The sequence below is a fragment of the Amblyomma mixtum genome, chromosome 8 (assembly GCF_055824585.1).
Source record: "Amblyomma mixtum isolate Tamu chromosome 8, ASM5582458v1, whole genome shotgun sequence".
Lineage (NCBI taxonomy): Eukaryota > Metazoa > Arthropoda > Arachnida > Ixodida > Ixodidae > Amblyomma > Amblyomma mixtum.
This window is the reverse complement of record NC_143019.1, coordinates 77,498,716-77,517,613: the sequence shown is the minus strand read 5'-3', so window position 1 is coordinate 77,517,613 and position 18,898 is coordinate 77,498,716. Positions and strand designations below refer to the sequence as shown.

General features: G+C 51.4%; 1 protein-coding gene across 1 annotated transcript in view; it reads right to left on the bottom strand.

Annotated features, from left to right (window-relative positions):
• LOC149333097 (uncharacterized) overlaps nt 1-18,676 on the bottom strand; it is a 104,997-nt gene extending 86,321 nt beyond the window's left edge. The window contains exon 1 of the mRNA XM_089558557.1: nt 18,575-18,676. Within this exon, the coding sequence (XP_089414683.1) occupies nt 18,575-18,608 (34 nt within the window). The 5' untranslated portion in view covers nt 18,609-18,676. The remainder of the gene's footprint in view (nt 1-18,574) is intronic.
• Nucleotides 18,677-18,898: the final 222 nt, after the last annotated feature.

Below are 18,898 nucleotides of genomic sequence, written 5' to 3'. Positions count from 1 at the left end.
TGTAGAGCGAGCAGCTGAACTCGCAGATGAATTCTCGATACGGAGAAAGGCGAGTGCGGATGAAGGACAGTCGGAAAAAGGAACTACCTCGAGAAAGTATTTTTCCTCAAGAAGGCCGGCTCTAAATGGAAACGCGGGGCAGGGTGCAACGCAAAAAAAAAGGTGGCCGAAAAGGTCCCAGAGAAGAGCGGTAGTCAAACGAAGGACGAAGGGGTAGAAAAAGCGCGGAAGAGGGAGTTCGAGGCCAGGCAACCGTAGCGGTGCTACAACTGCCAAGAACCAGGGCACGTAGCTGCGAGATGTAGAAACCCGCGAGTGGTGTTTTCGTACATAAACGGTAGCGATGAAAACCTAGAACTTCTTCGCCCCTACCTTCATGAGTTAGTGGTAAATGGCAAGCCTTGTAAGGTGCTCACGGATAGCGTGGCTGCGATGGATGTAGTGCACCCATCCTATGTTGAGCCTGAAGATTTCACGGGAGAAGTAAGGTGGATTAAACAGGTTTTGGAGGAGCACAGTGTTTGCTTCCCTATGGCACGGATTGAGATTTCAGGTCTGTTTGGGAAACTGGTGACGGAGGCAGCCGTCTCAAATACTCTTCCGCTGGAATATCCTTATCTGTTCTCAAATCGGTCTGACCGACTTTTGCGTGAGAGAGGACAGCTCTTTGGAGAACGAAGAGTACAGGCACTAACGCGCTCGAAAACCCGCCAGCTGGCAGCTCAGTTAACACAGGACCTGGGACAGAGCGAGGCGGAAATCGGAGCACAACCTGAAATCGAGGAGACAAGGTTAATGGCTGAACAAGTGGACGAGGTTGTCCCTAGATCGGACAACATAAGCGCAGCTGCAGCGCCAAGGGAACCGAAGGAAACAGAGTCCGCCGGGGCGTCGGTATTGTCCCCTACTTCGCGCGGCTTTGAGCGGCTGTTGGAAGTTGACAGAGAGATGCTAAAGGCAGAGCAAAAGGGCGATCCTAGTTTGGGGCGCCTGCATGCGACCGCGGAAGAGGGCGTGGCTAGGCGTAACATCACGTTACTCGAGAAAGGTGGACTGCTTTACAGGCACTACAGAGATCGCAAAGGAAGGACTTTTGATCAGCTAGTAATTCCCGAAAAATACCGGGCTGACCTTCTGAGTTTGTGGCATGGGAACAGCTGGTCGGGACACTTGAGGATCAAAAAAACGAAAGAGCGACTTTTAATGGAGTGCTACTGGCCAGGGTGCTTCAAAGACGTTGAGAAGTACGTGAAGTCGTGTGACGCATGTCAACGAGTAGGGAAACCAGGGGACAAATCGAAAGCCCCACTGAAATTGGTTCCACTGATCACTGAACCTTTTCAGCGGTTAGTAATCGACACGGTAGGGCCCCTACCCAAGACGAAATCAGGATACAAGTATATCCTTACTATGCTGTGTCCAGCAACAAAATTCCCCGATGCAGTCCCCCTCAAAGAACAAAGCTCTTCCGAAATAGTGGACGCTTTGCTCAGTACCTCTGCACGAATCGGTTTTCCCGCCGAAATTCAGGCTGACCAGGGAACCGTGTTTACCAGCGCCTTAACGACCACCTTTTTGAAGAGGTGCGATATCAAGCTCATACACAGTTCGGTATACCATCCCCAGTCGAACAGTGTCGAAAAAATGCACTCCGTGCTCTAGAGGGTTCTGCGTGCGTTGTGCTATAAACGGAAAACAGACTGGGAGAGCTGTTTGCCGGCAACGCTGTTCGCGCTCAGAACATTTCCCCATGAGGCGACCGGGTTCACACCCGCTGAACTTGTGTATGGGAGAGCCCTACGTTCTCCTCTCCGGATTTGGCGAGAATTCTGGGAGGGAGCGGGCGAAAGCCAAACAGTCGTGAGTTACGTGTTGTAATTGCTCGACCGACTTAGTTCTGCGCGTGGTCTAGTAGAAGAAAACCTGAAAGCGGCACAGCAAAGGGCAAAGGTATATTATGACCGAAACGCAAGGCAACGCACATTTCAGGCGGACGATAAAGTCATGATTTTGCGACCATCCAGGAAAAATAAGATGGAAGTGCAGTGGGATGGGCCGATGGAAGTTCAGCACAGGCTGTCGGAAACCAACTACGCCCTGAAAAAGCCCGGAAAGAGAAATGAGGTCACCATCTATCACTGTAATTTGATGAAAGCTTATGTAGGCAGGGAGGAGGTTGTAAATATGATGTTAAACATGCCCGACGAAGTACAGGCTGATCTACCGGACATAGAGAAGACAGCGATGCGAAATGTGGCGTCGAGGAGATTTTTGCGCGTTCCGCGAGGAGCAATGTGCTGAAAGAGGGACAGCTAAATGCCCTTAAGGAACTTTTAAGTGAATTGAAGGGATTTTTTAGCAGTCGGCCGGGAAAAACTCACCTGATAACTCATGAGATCTAGCTGACCTCCACTGAACCAATCAGGTCAAAACCTTATTGAATGTCACCACGTCAACGTCAGATCATGGAGGCAGAAATTAAGCGAATGCTGGAGATCCGGGTCATCGAACCAACTGAAAGTGATTACACTTCCCCCATGATCCTCGTTGAAGTACCAGGTAAAGAACCTCGTCCATGCGTGGACTGTAGAAAACTGAATGGAATCACCAGAGACCAGCTCTATCCGATTCCTAATATTGAGGAGAGAGTTGAGCGCGTAAGTGGGGCCGAGTTCATCTCTACGTTGGATCTTGTGAGGGGATATTCGCAGGTCCCTCTCTCAGATGCCTCAAGCCGCTACGCCGCCTTCATTTCGCCGATTGGGACTTTCAGACCTCTCGTTTTAAGTTTTGGCCTCAAGAACGCGCCCTATAGCTTTTCGACATTGATGGATATTGTGCTTAAAGACATGGAAAGCTATGCGGTCCCATACTTAGACGATGTAGCGATATTTTCCGACAGCTGGGAGGAGCATATCGCGCATCTGCGGAGCGTGTTGGCCAGGTTGCGGGACGCTGGCCTTACACTGAAGGCTGAGAAATGTAGCTTTTGTTGCTCCCAAGTGACCTACCTTGGACACATTGTAGGACGAGGAACGCGGCAGCCTTCAGAACAAAAAATTAAGCCCATAGCTGACTTTCCAACGCCTCGTACAAAGAAAGACATCCGCACTTTTCTGGGGCTGGTTGGGTATTATCAGAAGTACATTCCTCGCTATTCTCGACGAGCAAGCGCACTGACAGATGCACTGCCGAAGGGAGAGCCCGAAAAGGTTTCTTGGGACGAACCGAAGGAGAGTGCCTTTCAGGAGCTAAAAAATGTGCTCATTTCACGACCCGTACTACAGACGCCTGACTACACTAAAGAGTTTGTAGTTCTGTGCGACGCTAGTGATAGGGGAATGGGTGTTGTATTGAGTCAGGTCGGGAAAGACCACGAAGAGCATCCCATCCTGTACGCAAGCCGGAAACTGACGCTGCGGGAGGAAGCTTACAGCGCCTGAGAAAAGGAATGTGCATGCTTAGTCTGGGCAGCACAAAAATTGTCGTGCTACCTATACGGCTCGAAAATCGTTTTTGAGACGGATCACTACCCACTCACGTGGCTGCGGCAGATGTCTCAAAAGAACGAACGCTTGCTGCGGTGGAGCCTCACCCTTCAGGAATACAACTTCTCTGTGAGGTATAAGTGAGGAAAAATGAATGGCAATGCCGATGGGTTAAGCAGGCTATTCTGAAGTGCCAAAGTAAAAAAAGGTCCTCCCGTTTTTATAAGTATCTGGGTATTACTAGCGGACCTATGTATGTTTTATTATGTATGTTTACTCTTTCCATTTCATGCACGGCTCTGACTTGCTTTTTGCCCAAGGGCCAATGATGCTATCACTTAAGTGGCGAAATCACTTGGAATAAAAATTTGTTAGGTTACCATGTTTGTTGTGATAAGCCTGGTGGGTCATGGGCAGAGTCTGAGTGCTTGCGCGTCGTGTGGGGCTTTGTTGCTGGGGCCGGAATGGCCGCTCTTTCTCATTCTCAGAGGTTTGGGGGGTTTATTTGGTGCTCGCAGAAAAGAGCAGGACTTCCCATTCCCAAGTCAAGCCAATCTCGCCTCGGCAAGGGATTGCTACCACTGGCCGATCGAGATTTTCCTGGCCGCGGAGGAGTTATTAGGAATGACGACAGCAAGTCTCGCCGGGTGGCCGCCAGCACGCCTGCTTCTACTGTGTATGGCTGCAAGCAATTTGAGTGTGATTACTTTCGGGCCTGCCGCCATGAACCGCACGCACGGAGAGGACCCAGGTGCCAGCTGATTTCAATTATGGAGTTTGCCCGGTTGGAGTGCAGGACCAAAACGGGCCCCCTTTCCGAAAGGTCTGCACGGGTAGAACGCCGCCGCCATCGCCTCGGAAAGACGAACGTTATCTTCCCCATTTGCCGTGACCGTGCCAGGGAACAAAGGGCCTCCTTTCCTGTAGCTCTTTGGCGTGCCAAGCACCGCGACAAGCTGGCGAGCATCATCTCCGACCCTCGCGAACATCTCCAAGCACGAGGAACCACTTTCAGCCTTTTCGTGACCTCGCATTCCGGCCTCGAGCGGTGGGTGTCATTTGATGATCAACAGATGTCGCTTAATCGATCGTCAATCCTACATTCGAATTCAAGATAGAGACCATGGTCCTTACCTACTCGGCACGCGGGGAACCCCTCAAGGCGCGGTACTTTCCCCGCTGCTCTTCAATCTGGCCATGATGCACCTGCCGGCCCAGCTTAGTGGTGTCGCCGGCGTGCAGCACGCCCTGTACGCTGATGACATCACTCTGTGGGCCACGCAGGGCAGCACAGGAGACATTGAAACCAGCCTGCAAACAGCGGCGACGATAGTAGACCGCTACGCCCGCCGCTGCGGTCTTCAATGTTCCCCTCAAAAATCGGAATTTGTGCACCTCCGCCCCTCACAGAAGTGCACAATTAAAATATCTCTCTCTCTTGAGAGTGGTCCCATACGCGAAAGTGATGAGATACGGGTACTCGGACTCTACATCCACAAACACAGGCGGTCAGACACTACATTGGCCAAACTCCGTAAGGTGGGGGACCAGGTGGGCCGCATGGTCCGCCGGGTTTCCAACAAACGCGGTGGGTTACGAAGTAAAGATGCCTTGCGGCTGGCAAACGCCTTCGTAACTAGTCGAATTCTCTATTCGACTCCTTATCTCCACCTACGGAAACAAGAGGAGGACGCCCTTGAGGTCATCCTTCGCAAAATTGTTAAACGTGCCCTTGACCTCCCTATCACTACTTCAAACAGCCGGCTTATGGCTCTTGGGGTGGTGAATACTTTCCGGGAGCTCCGGGAGGCGCACCTTACAAACCAGTACACGCGCTTGTCGCTAACGGAGTCGGGTCGCCGCCTTCTTGCTCGACTCCATATCCAACACACCCCTCCAATGGAAGACAGGTTTCGCATCCCGGAACTGTGGAGACGTGCCCTCCACGTGCGGCCTCTTCCAGCAAACATGTCACATGAAGACCATAGTGGTCGGCGCCTGGCACGAGCGGAAGCGCTAGCCCGATATTATGGCAACAAAACAGGTGTATACTACGTGGAAGCCTCCGGCCCTCACCATGGGGGATGGTACACGGCCGCGGTAGTTCACAACAGCAACACAGTTAACGGCCTAACTTTTAGAGCTCGCAGTGCAACACAAGCAGAAGAGGTCGCGATTGCTCTCGCGGCCTCACATTCCAATTCAAAATACATAATCACCGACTCGCGAGGGGCCTGTCGGAACGTCGAACAAGGCTGCACTCCCTTCCTAGCCTATCGAATATATCAAAATTGCATACGGGATACGGACCCCGCACACCGTTACCTCATATGGGCCCCTGCTCATCAGGGGTTGGCAGGAAACGAGGCAGCAGACGCAGCCGCCCGCGCGCTCTCTCACCGGGCTGTTTTCTCCTCCCCATCCGATCAGGAACCCGATTTTAATCCGGTCTATACATTCAAAGATATTACAACATATTATCAAAATTGTCATCGCCTTTACCCTAGCCCATGTAAAGGCCTGAAGAAGGCGGATGAGCGGCTCCTTCTCCGCCTTCTCACCAATACTTTGCTGTGCCCGGCAGCGCTAAAACATTTTGACCCCTCCTTTAGCGGCAGCTGCCCACACTGTAGTGCAGTGTCTTCTGACACCTATCACATGGTGTGGGCCTGCCCCTCCAACCCCGCTATTCCCCCCATCCCCAACCCAACCCGGGAGGACTGGGAGGCGACCCTGCTCGGCTGCCACGACTTACAGGCCCAACAAGCCTTAGTCGGGCGCGCCCGGGCGGCGGCAACCGCCACTGGGGTCCCATACTAGGGACCTCCACCTAGTGTTTGTAAGGATCGGTCCCTTACGGGCTGATCCAAACATACCTCCAGTTCATTCGAAATAAATGTTTTCACCACCACCACCCGCAGAAACCTTCGGCTGGCCGGAGGCCATCACCTACCGCAGTCGACGCTACATCGACGACAACCTTCTTTCCCTCAGACTTCACATGTGAAGGGGGCGTGACCATGAGTGCAGTGGTGTGTTTCTGCGCCCAAGTTTGTGCTCTAGGCCCCTACCACCCCGGCGTGGGCGTCCTCAACCTAGGGAATTTAGGGAACGAGAACTGCACAAAACTCGACAACGAATCCAGCAGAATCATCTCACTTCTAACCACGATGTTGTAAAAATGGAAATAAACCTATTCTCCTTTCGCCACCTACGAACCTCTTCGCTCAGCGGCACTCCCTTCCGGAACCCTCAACTCCAACAACGCCAATGGGGTTCGGGAGTAGAGCTCCAACCGCCGCTACAATCTCCTAAACTATTTGATTAAAATATTTTTCCACCACCACCACCATCCGCCTCCTTACAACCTAGACCACGTACATTAGAATTTTCCAGAATAAACAACAGAGGACGCAAATGTAAGAGAGCATTCCTGAATAATTACTGAAGCACAAAAATAAGTGCCTCGCTCTGAAATTAAACGCGGAGCTACTGGGCGAGGTAAAAGAGCGCTATTAAAATATGCTCGCAGCAATATAGGACACTTCAGTGAGTTTCCATAAAGGCTGAACATTCCGTAAAATCGTCCGTTCACCCCCGCGTCCTGACAAACAAAAATAACGAAACAAGTATCCCTTCTCGCGTTCAGGCGGCACATTCAGCCGAAGCCTGTGAGAGTTTGGATACAAAGCCTTCGGGAAAAACGAAGCCGCCTGTAACGCGGAAGTGGTCTGAACATTTCTTCCAATCTTGTTCCCAGACTAGAACTTCGCCAGACAGCTAATTAAAAGAAATAAGCCTCGCATAGCGTGGAATTTTTTCCTTCATCGTATAGCAACATCACACTTTCTAGACTGACAGCAGTATCCCGGTGAATGATAAGAAGTGCCCACCCCAGCAACCGCTCTTGCTGCGTTATATCTCAAGACTTGAACCTTGGAAGCGAAGTGTTGAAAACGGCGGACATGGTTGTTGCGACGCGCGTCACTTCTCTGAACTCTCCTCTGTCGGCACGTGGCAGAGCTGAGTGTGCAGGCCCGTGCTTTCCATTTCATCCTTCTTTGAGTCGCAACAACAACTTGCATTACATGCGACGAAGGAGCAACGTGCCCGAACTAGCGTTTCGACGATGTACTGTGTCCGTCAAGCGGAATCTCATATTTTTTACGATATGGAAACCCGCCGCGGTGGCTCAGTGGTAAGGCGGTCGTCTACCGAGCCGGAGTACCTGGGTTTGAACCCGACGGCGGCGGCCGCGTTTCGATGGAGGCGAAATGCAAGAGGCGCCCGTGTGCTGTGCGATGTCGGTGCACGTTAAAGATCCCCAGGTGGTCGAAATTATTCCGGAGACCTCCACTACGCCACCTCTTCCTCTCTTTCTTCTTTCACTCCTACCTTCCTGCCTTCCCTTACGGCGCGGTTCAGGTGTCCGCCGATATATGTGAGACAGGTACTGTGCCATTTCCTTTCCTCAAAAAACCAATTTACAGATTTTAAAGGCGTCAGACTGCATAAGCATGCTTAACAGAGTTTTTGGTCGTCTTGCTAGGTTCAACCGTGTTGAACTTTTTCTGTAGCTATCTTATCAAGTTTCATTAAATAATTGCTCTGCTAATTCGCGATTGAATAACATCACACATTAAAGAAAAAAAACCCTATGCCCACTGCTCTCGGTGGATGTTGCCTTCCGACATATAACGCCAGAGGGATCCGAGCTGATGATCTCCGATGTAGCGTACGGTGGTATACCGACTAATATTGTCGTTGGCTCGATTATCTTCTACTTTCGAATGGATTCCTACTGTGTACAGCCTAACTTCGACAGTGCTCACTAGCGCCGCCCTCGTGCTCAGGGGTTCCAGTAATAACTGAGGAAAAAAAATACAAACAATCACCTGCGCTTTCTTTTTTGACATTTACCATTTATTTAAAAATTGGAAATTGCTTTGGAGGAAATAAACGACGCCGTAAATGTCTCACATAATTCAGTGAACATCCGAACCGCACCGTAAGGGAAGGTATAAACGAGGGAGCGAAAGAAGAAGGGAAGAGAATGGTGCCGCAGTGGAGGTTTTCGGCATAATTTCGACCACCTAGGGATCTTTAACATGGACTCACATCGCACAGCACACGAGTGCGTTTTGCGTTTCGCTTCCATCAGAACGCGGCCGCCACAGTCGGGTTCGAACCCCGGTACCCCGACTCAGTAAACGAGCACCTTAACCACTGAGCCACCGCGGCGGGCAGCATTTACTTCCACAGGTAACGAATTCCAGGGCACTTGTATGAGCCCATGCATCATGCCTTAGAAACAATGGTAGTCTGTTTAAAAAAAAATAAAAATGTCTGCTACTCTCTTAAGATAAAATGTATTTATGGAGGTTTTGTGAGATAATTTAATGCTATGCTGTCCCTTGTCCCTCTGGCTTTACTCTCCGACCGTTGTGCAGAGATTAAAAGCCCGTCACCTTTGGTAAAGAAAAAACAAGTAGGTGTCAGGGAATTGGAACATTAGAAGAAGCCGCACTTTTTTTCGGCTCTCCTGATAAGCAAAATTGCGTGGTTTCTGCAATGCACATCGCCTATCGAATGATGTAATTTGATCACAACAGCTTTAGGACAGATAAAACGTTTCTGTGATCAAAACGCGCCAAGGTTAACCTCTTTTCGGCGACGAATACTGTTGCGTTAGCCGAGGCCACAGGCGGGTCTCAATGCATTAGTCAACTATATTAGGTGTTAATCTTAGATTTCTACACGACTTGAACGGCTTGTTGTACGGACTTTCCTTGCTTCCATTTGATTTTTGCGTTTCATGCATGCGTATCAATCGAGGGTCCACTAAGTGTCCTCTCTGCATTGGCTGCGTAGAGTCTACAATGGCTCTTCTTCAGGCTGCTTCGGTAAATCCAACGACCCTACGCACACCCTATTCGCTCGCTTTGACTTTCAAGTGTCTTACTTTGCGCTCGTCAAATCTCATACTCGTGGCCAAGGTCACGTCGGGTATAACGCTGTCTTCCACGAATAACGCGGCAACTAATCAGGATAAGAGAAAACGAATGGTACCATCAGACAGAGGGGACGAAAAAAAAAAAACCCGGACGCCAAGTTTGATGACTGTAGAGAGAGATGAAATAATTAATAATAGCCAATTATAGCGAAAAAAACGTCACACCTCAGGTCGTCATGGTAACGGCGCTCACGCTGGTGGCGCCACTGGCGCGCGCGCACCTCTCTTGTGTGAGACGCCTCGTGGCTGTCGAGCGATTCGGTTGCGCACAACCTCTCTCCTAGTGTGTCGCCGTACAAATTGAGTCTCGTGGTGCGGGCAAACGTAAGCGTGCTGCTAATTATGGTGCGGCAAGGTCGAACCCAATGTGAGAGCCACTGGTATGGAAACCTACGAAGCTAGAATCGCAGTCGGCAAGACCAAAGGCTTTCACCTGGCCGCACTTCAGATTCGCCGAGTGCTCCCATAATTTTCTTCCCTTCGTTTGTGGTATTCTCCTTGGTGATATGCCTTGGCCTCAGCCTCTGTGCCAAACTGTTTAGACGACCTTAACGACGGCTATTTCTTGTCAGTCATATTTTCATTTTCTTCATTCTTTTGTACGTGGCTTAGAAACTCTCCGATGGCAACGGATTTCGGGATTAAAATCCAAAATAAAACGAAATGAACGCAAGGTATCAATTTTGGGCAATATCATTTTATGCGGAAAAGAAAAGCCCAAGAAATTAGTAATGCAGGTAGACACAATTTCTAATTTTAATAAATTCGTTGTCCCGAGGCATCGCAATCTTATTAGTGGTATTCACATAGAAACAGCACAAACAATACTGTGAAGTTAGCTGAACTTTATGATGCATCATTCAGCCTCCAGCACAGAGTGCACGGAGCGAGACTTTGAAATCTGCACCTGTCCCTGGTCGAAGGGTTACCGAATTCATGGAACCGCGGACGCACGACAGAAATGCAGTGGCCGCTGTATTGTTGCTGGCGGCATCGTAGCCAGAACGCTCGTTCTGTCTCCGTCTTGCCTCCCCACCACAGATACTTTCTAGCGCACAGCGTTCTACAGTGCAGTGTTTAAATGCCTGTATTCGTCGTGTTTCTGGCCAGTGGATGTTTTTTTTTAACCTTCTCGCGACCATGCGGATTACTATGAGGACGCAGGTGTACGCTGGACGATCGGTACGCGGTGCGGCACCGATGTGTATATGAGCGTCCGATATTCAGAAGAGGCCCATATTTAAGCTCTAGTTGCCACTGGACGCTGGACCCCTCAGCGACAGCTTTCCGTTATTTTTATAAGGAACCTTCAGTGATGGTTCCTGTGGCATACGTGTGTACCGTAAGCACGTGCGCGGAAAGGGAAACGGAGAGGAAGGCAGAGGTTCTGAACGCAACAAGTTCAATTCTGTTGTATGCGTGCTCGGAACCTCTCTTTTCCGAAGTATTTGATTAGCTAACATCCTTTCCCCAGTCTTTGATTGCCTCACGGAAACTTTATTTCCCTTTCCCAAAGCATCGATTGGGGAGAAGTGTCGCATGTTTTATTATTGGTTGCTGTCCCCGCCAAGCGCGGAGACAAGGCTTAAAACGGAATGCTGTGGGTTAAGTGGGGCTGATTTCGTGTAAGCAACGGCTCAGTCATGTTGTAAATACTTTTCTCCTTGCTTGTATCTTCTTGTTTATTTATGTGTTAATCAATAGTTAACCTTCTTGTGGTGGTGGTGGTGGTGAAAACATTTATTAAGAATGAACAAGAGGTATGTTTGGTTTAGCCCTTAAGCGACCGATCCTTACAAACACTAGGTGGAGGTCCCTAGTATGGGACCCCAGAGGCGGTGGCCGCCGCCCGGGCGCGCCGAGCAGAGTCGCCGAGCAGTGTGGCAGCCGAGCAGGGTCACCTCCCAGTCCTCCCGGGTTGGGTCGGGGATGGGGGGAATAGCCGGGTTGGAGGGGCAGGCCCACATCATGTTAAAGGTGTCACAAGACACTGCACTACAGTGTGGGCAGCTGCCGCTAAAGGACGGGTCAAAATGTTTTAGCGCTGCCGGGCACAGGAATGTATTGATGAGAAGGCGGAGAAGGAGCCGCTCATCCGCCTTCTTCAGTCCTTTACATGGGCTAGGATAAAGGCGATGACAATTTTGACAATATGTTGTAATATCTTTGAATGTATAGACCGGATTAAAATCGGGTTCCTGATCGGATGGGTAGTAGAAAACAGCCCGGTGAGAGAGCGCGCGGGCGGCTGCGTCTGCTGCCTCGTTTCCTGCCAACCCCTGATGACCAGGGGCCCTTATGAGGTAACGGTGTGCGGGGTCCGTATCCCGTATGAAATTTTGGTAGATTCGATAGGCTAGGAAGGCAGTGCAGCCTTGTTCGACGTTCCGACAGGCCCCTCGCGAGTCGGTGTTAATGTATTTTGAATCGGAATGTGAGACCGCGAGAGCAATCGCGACCTCTTCTGCTTGTGTTACACTGCTAGCTCGGAAGGTGAGGCCGTTAACTATGTTGCTGTTGCGAACCACCGAGACCGTGTACCATCCCCCGTGGTGAGGACCGGAGGCGTCGCCGCAGTATACACCTGTTTTATTGCCATAATGTCGGGCTAGCGCTTCCGCTCGTGCCAGGCGCCGACCATTATGGTCTTCATGTGACATGTTTGCTGGAACAGGGCACACGTGGAAGGCACGTCTCCACTGTTATGGGATGCGAAACCTGTCTTCCATTGGAGGGGTGTGTTGGATATGGAGTCGAGCAAGAAGGCGGCGACCCGGCTCCGTTAGCGACAAGCGCGAGTACTGGTTTGTAAGGTGCGCCTCCCGCAGCTCCCGGAAAGTATTCACCACCCCTAGAGCCATAAGCCGGCTGTTTGAAGTAGTGATGGGGAGGTCAAGGGCACGCTTAACAATTTTGCGAAGGATGACCTCAAGTGCATCCTCCTCTTGTTTCCGTAGGTGGAGATAAGGAGTCGAATAGAGAATTCGACTGGTTACAAAGCTGTTTGCCAGCCGCAAGGCATCCTTACTTCGTAACCCCCCGCGTTTGTTGGAAACCCGGCGGATCATGCGGCCCACCTGGTCCCCCACCTTACGGAGTTTGGCCGATGTAGTGTCTGGCCGCCTGCGTTTGTGAATGTAGAGTCCTAGTACCTGTATCTAGTCACTTTCGCGTATGGGACCACTCTCAAGAGAAAGAGATTTTAGTTGTGCACTTCTGTGAGGGGCGGAAGTGCACAAATTCCGATTTTTGAGGGGAACATTCAAGACCGCAGCGACGGGCGTAGCGGTCTACTATCGTCGCCGCTGTCTGCAGGCTGGTTTCAATGTCCCCTGTGCTACCCTGCGTGGCCCACAGGATGATGTCATCGGCGTACAGGGCGCGCTGCACGCCGGAAAAACCCTCCAGCTGTGCCGGCAGGTGCATCATAGCCAGATTGAAGAGCAGCGGGGAACGTAACGCCCCTTGGGGGGTTCCCCGCTTGTCGAGCTGTCTGTATCTTGTATTCGGATGTAGGTAGACGATCCATTAAAAATTGGCTTATGTGTCGGAATGTGTTGAGACCACAGTCGGTCTGGTTTAGGTTAGTGAGTATGATCTCGTGTGTTACATTGTCAAATGCCCCTGTAAGAGCCAAGGCGAGTACTACCCGGCCATTATGGGGGCATTCGAAGGGGTCAAGGATTTCCCGATTAAGTTGCAGGAGGACATCCTGTGCGGATCTCTGTGGGCGGAATCCGAACATGGTGCTCGCAAAAACATGTTTGTGTTCAAGATATATAGATAACCTATCCCGCAACATCGCCTCCATTAGTTTGCCCACACAAGAGGTGAGAGAGATGGGGCGAAGGTTATCTGTGTGAATTGGTTTGCCTGCTTTAGGAATAAGTGTGATCAGAGCCGTTTTCCAGTCAATTGGCAGGGGGGTGTCCCCGCACCAAAATGCATTGATGTAGTCGAGGAGGGACTGGTATGCCAAGTCGGGCAGGTTCGTCAAAAGCTTGATGGTGACCTTATCCCTTCCTGGCGCAGTGCCCCGTTTCATTTTGGCAAGAGCCGCCCGCAGATCATAGAGCTGGAAAGGTTGATCCAGCTCCGTGTTGTCATTGCCTGCATAAGAGTACGCAGATCCACGGGGGTCTTGGGCTGTACACTGATACTGGTCCCGAAGTTTCTGTGCCAGTTGAGTTGTGTTGCCAGGGAAAGCGTGCATGGCTCGCTTCAAATGTTTTTGTGTTTCGGTTCGTGTCTGGGTTGGGTCGAGTAGGCCTCGAAAGAGACGCCACGTGTTGCGGCTGGACATTTGTCGCGCGGCCGTGTTACATCTATCCACCCAGTTCGAGTCGGCGAGTTGGGCCGCCTACTCTGTCGCTTTCTGGGTAAGCTCGGCAATTCGAGCTTTAAGCTTTCTGTTATGTTTTTGGCGTCGCCAACGGCGGACGAGGCTGCGACGGGCTTCCCAGAGGTGTGGAAGGTGGTTATCCACGTCCGTGACCGCCTCTGAGAGCTGGATCTGAGTTTCATGCGAGAAAAGGTGCGTCAGCAGCTGTTTTGACCATGCTGCTTAGCCTTGCTCGGAAATGGGTGTGTTATCAAGTGAGTAAAAAATTTGCCTGAATTTCGTCCAATCTAGGATACGGGCTTCTGTTCTGAGACGCTTTAGGGGGCGTGTGCTCAGTGTAGTGTTATGGATGCAGTGGTCGCTACCGAGGGTCTCCTAGTTGTTGACCCAGTCTGCATGGCGTATGTTGCGAGTAAAGGTTAAGTCCGGACACGTATCCCATGTCACGGAATTTCCTAGCTGGGTTGGGTGGACAGGGTCCTTGTGGAGGGTGAGGCCCAACGTGGACGCAAGCTCAACCAGCTTACGCCCGCGCGACTCCTCCTTGCGATACCCCCACAGCTGACTCAGAGCGTTAAAGCCGCCCACAATCAGCAGGGGATCGCGGCCCGCTACTCTTAGCGCGCGGCTAAAGAGGTCCGCAAAAGTCACTCGCTTTAGTTTGGGAGAGCAGTACACGTTGAGTATATGCAACAGTGGGTCACTGCGGCGGACTGGTAGGAGGGTCACCATTACATAAGAATACTCTAGGAGGTCGAGATCCACTAAGTTGGCTCTGTAGTCTTTGTGAACGAGAAGACAAGACGCGGGATCCTGTTCGAACATCGTGTAATTTGAAATTGTGGCGCCCAGGCCTGGCTCTTGGAGGGCAGCCACGGCTGGTAAGTGCTTGAAAGTTTCAAGGTAGAGGCGGAAATTGGCCCGCTTAGTGCGGTCCTTAAAGCATCTACAGTTCCACTGTGTTATTGAAGTTGACATGGCCGAATTGGAGATGGCGGAACTCCTTTGATTAAGGGGTCTCGCCATGATTTAAAATTCTTGGGGGGGGGGGGGGGAGGAGGAGGGATTGGCTGCCCCAGAGCCAGCTACTTGCGCCATCAAGGGGGTGATGACGGAAGGAGCGGGCCAGCTGTCTTCATTGTCCGAAGCAATGATCAGACGGTTGAAGTCCCTAATGGGCCCCGTCCGAAGGAGCAGGCGGGGGTTGTCCGAGATGTGTTTTGAGACCACCGCGGGGACGGCAGATTAGACCTTTGTCAAAACCTGGTCAATGGCGGTCTCGATCATATATCGCAGTTTAGACGTTAAGCGCTCCTCCATCGCAGAGATGGCTGTCACGAGTGCAGGCGAGGCTCTCCATTGCGCCCGAGTTCTGCGGGCTCGGTGCGGCGGACGCCAATTTTGACTCTAAATTTTGAATTTTCTTGAGCATAAGCTCATTCTGTGCCCGGAGCACGTTATCTGTTTTTTGTATTCTGCGTCGAGTGCGGAGGCGGTTACCGGCGAGGGTTAGGGATGGGAGGAAGAGGAGGCGATGTCAGCCCAGTGCTCACCTGTTTGTCGTGTTGAGGCGCTGATGCCCGGGCGTCGGCAGCGCCAATTGTCTTGAGGGCCGGGAAGTGCCCAGTGTCTCTTCCGCTGGGCGGTGGAGGCGCCGTTTACTTCCCGGGCGCTGGCTTCACCGACGGTGAAGAAGGTGACGATGTCTTCTGGTCGGTGCCGTGAGCACACGCGGCGTTCCGCCACCGGCACCTGATTTGGAATTACATGGCTGCTTGCGAGATCGCTGGTTTTTTGGCAGCTCTGGGCGTTTAGCCTTGGGGCCATGCACCTTGAGCTGCGGGAATTCTCCCGTGCAGTCGCGGGAGTTGGTAGCGCGGGCTTGCCCACAGACTGCACAGGACAGAGTACATTCATGCGGCGCCTTGACTCCGTCGACGGTCGGCGCCGTTTGGCCACACAGGCCACACTTTTCATCCCGCCAGGGGCAGGTGTCTGCTCGATGGCCCACAGTGCCGCACCGCACGCAGGCCGGCATGGTTTTCTTGTACGCACGCACAAGGGTCACCTCGGAGTTATATGCACATATCGCGGCAGCACTTTTCCCACGACGGTGAGCACCGCGACGTCGGATTTGCCAAGCTTGCGGATATAGGCAAGCTCTCCAGCACGCCACTGGATCTTGTCTTGGAGGGACTCACTGGTCTCGTTCTTAGCCACGGTGATGCCGCCGCGGCACATGTCTCCAGTGAGTTTCAACTGGCCGTACATGGAGAGCTGGCCCTTCGGTGATGTTAGTTGAAAATCCCGCAGAAGCTTGTCCGCGACGTGCGGCTCTCTGGTGCCTGCGACGATCAGGTTTTGCTCCCTTGTGGGGAGCAGGCTGAGGGATGCTGCGGCCTTGGCGCCCAGGTAGGCCGCGAACGCTGCTCCCAGCTCGCCATGTTGGTATACATCCCTGAGAGCGACTGTCACCGGGGCTTCAGGATGATGACGATGTCTTCTGAATGAAGACGCGGAGGTGGCTTTGGTTTCCAAGATGGTCCGGTCTTAGACTCGGCCCCTCCGTGAAACGCTGCAGCGCGCGCAGCATTGTTGTGCCGTGTTGAGCGGCCTGCCGACATGGCGTCCGCTTTCTTGGGGGCATTTTCCGCTTACGGGAGCGGTGTTCCACTAGTTTGAAGAGCCTCGGGTTCTCGATGGGCGCAGAATCCGGGCTCTCAGGCGTTGGAGTTGAAGGAACCTCGGACCAGGCCATGGCGTCCGGGTCGTAGCCGCGTTGTACATTTTGGGCAGCCATCTTGACACAGGCGGGCGAATCCCTCACGGCCGAGCGTCCGCGTAGGCGTTAGGCCTAGCGCCGTCGCCACGAAACGCAAGTAAGGATCGGCCCTAAAATGCGTAAGTGTTGCCCCACCTGTGTGTGAGCTGTGTCCACGGGTAATTATCGACTTCGTGAAGACATACGCGGCTGTGTTGACGGGGTTCCGGCCGAGGAACTGTGGCTACAGCCAAAAGTTGGCGGAGACGATGTGCTGTACGTCCACTCGCTCCGCGCTCTCTCAGCGACCCCCCTTCTGGTCCAGCCGTCGAGTGATGTGATTGTTTGCGAGTCCGAACCATCAATCCATCAAGAAATCTGATTTAATCATCACCAAATGTTTCCTCACTTCACCACGTGAAAGGGAAACTCAACTAATGCCTTTGGCTGTCACTTGGATACTAGTTCACCATTCACCCAGAAAAATTATCCACGGTTGATAAAATTTGCGGAAGAAAGACATGGAACCGCAACAGTGGTATCACATAATGTCTACCTTTGTTTCTTCCAAATGTGTGCTGTTTTTAACCTGCATTTAAACCCCAGTTGAAAAGGTTTTAGTGTTCGATGAGGTCTTAGGGCTTACTGTGTCAAACTTGCTCGCAAAGCATTCTAAGTCGATTTGGGCTGGCATTTTAAATTTTGTCGTAATCGTAGATTTAAACTGCCGCAGCTTTCAGAGATCTCTGAAGTGTAGACCAGTGTGGGGAGGGGGGGGGGGGGGGGTCACAAGATGACGTGATCAGTGGGAGCGGTGAAAATTCCAAAGCTGAAACCCCCGCGTACAGGGAGAAAATGAAACCAACTGAAGGCAAAGTCTGCGGAGCCATCTTTAGAGACACCCGATGACCAACTGCAGGGTGTGGGTTAACGCTGAGCAAATGTCAACACCCGTCGTTCCGTACAGAATTATCGACTTTCTTTACAGCGTGCCAGAGTTTTGCGACGAAGCCTTGGCTTTAATCCGTGATTACGTCAATTTTCTTATTTACTCTTTGTAAAGAATGGAATTGTATAAATACGGTGCACTGCCTGTTCAAGAAGCGCTAAATATTTTCAGTCGATGGTTCTTTTATGACACGTACAATTTACACTTGCACACGTCGAGACTTGAAAACTCCACGCGCAGGAACTTACCCGTGCCCATTTACTACATTCGGCTGTGAAAACAGATTGTGGTAATGCTAATGAAATTTCACGCAATGGTGACTGCAGTCCGGAGAGCAGGAAGACAGATAAAATATGTGCTATGCAAAAATCTTTGTTCGGGCTGACTTGCACCTAATATCGACTGAATCACTCAGCGGCGGCATACCAACAAGCGTCCTCGGCGGTCGTCGAACAGAATGCACGCTGCTCACTGCCGTCCTCAATTTAAAGCGCATAGCCAACTTTCGAGATACGCTGTACAGATTTACTACAATATTCTGGAACAACGTATACTGGGCTCCGCTTGGGTGCGAACAATCGAGATAAATCTGGCCGCGTCTCTCATCAAACACAATGCGATGAAGTGGCGTGTCGGCAGCTTTGGAAAATAAACAAATAAACATTACAAAGATTATCTTGCTTTGATTACGTGCTCTTTTCCTTCAGAGATAATCAGCATAAAAACCTAGGCGGATATTTTTCTGTAGAGGATCATGTAAATGATGAACAATTTTTCCTGGCAATAGGGTAAACATCACCGCATTACAATTTCAAATCGATGCGCTCAAAGCTCGAAATAAATGCAGTGAATTCATCCTTTCAGATAATTTGAAAGCGCGACAGCCCGTGCAAATCAGAACAGCGCGTAAACAAAACTGCTAGCTACTTTTTAAAGCCAACCAGTCTAAGTGTACCACATGTTTCTAAGTGCTTTAACGTCTTGTTAACCTCCGGTGGACGATTTGTGTCCTAGTGCTCACCTTGGCTGCAACAGGACCGGGTCTGTGGTTCCATTCTGTCTCAGGGCAGCGAGTGAAAGGCTGGCGTGTGCGCAGCATGCAATTCCAGCAGAGAAACGGAAACGTAGGCTGCCGTCTATACCGGCGGAAACGCGGAGCGAGTGACAGGCGCGCCGTGTTTCCGGACTTGCTTTATCTCCCCTCCACAGCAGCAGTCTTGCTTCGCACAGATGACGTTCGAGTGCTATGTCACAGCCAATGTTTTGTCTGGATCACTGCCGTTTCCTCATCTGTGATGACGACATAACGGAAAGAAGTGCCCCTCAAATTATCAGTAGCTGCAGC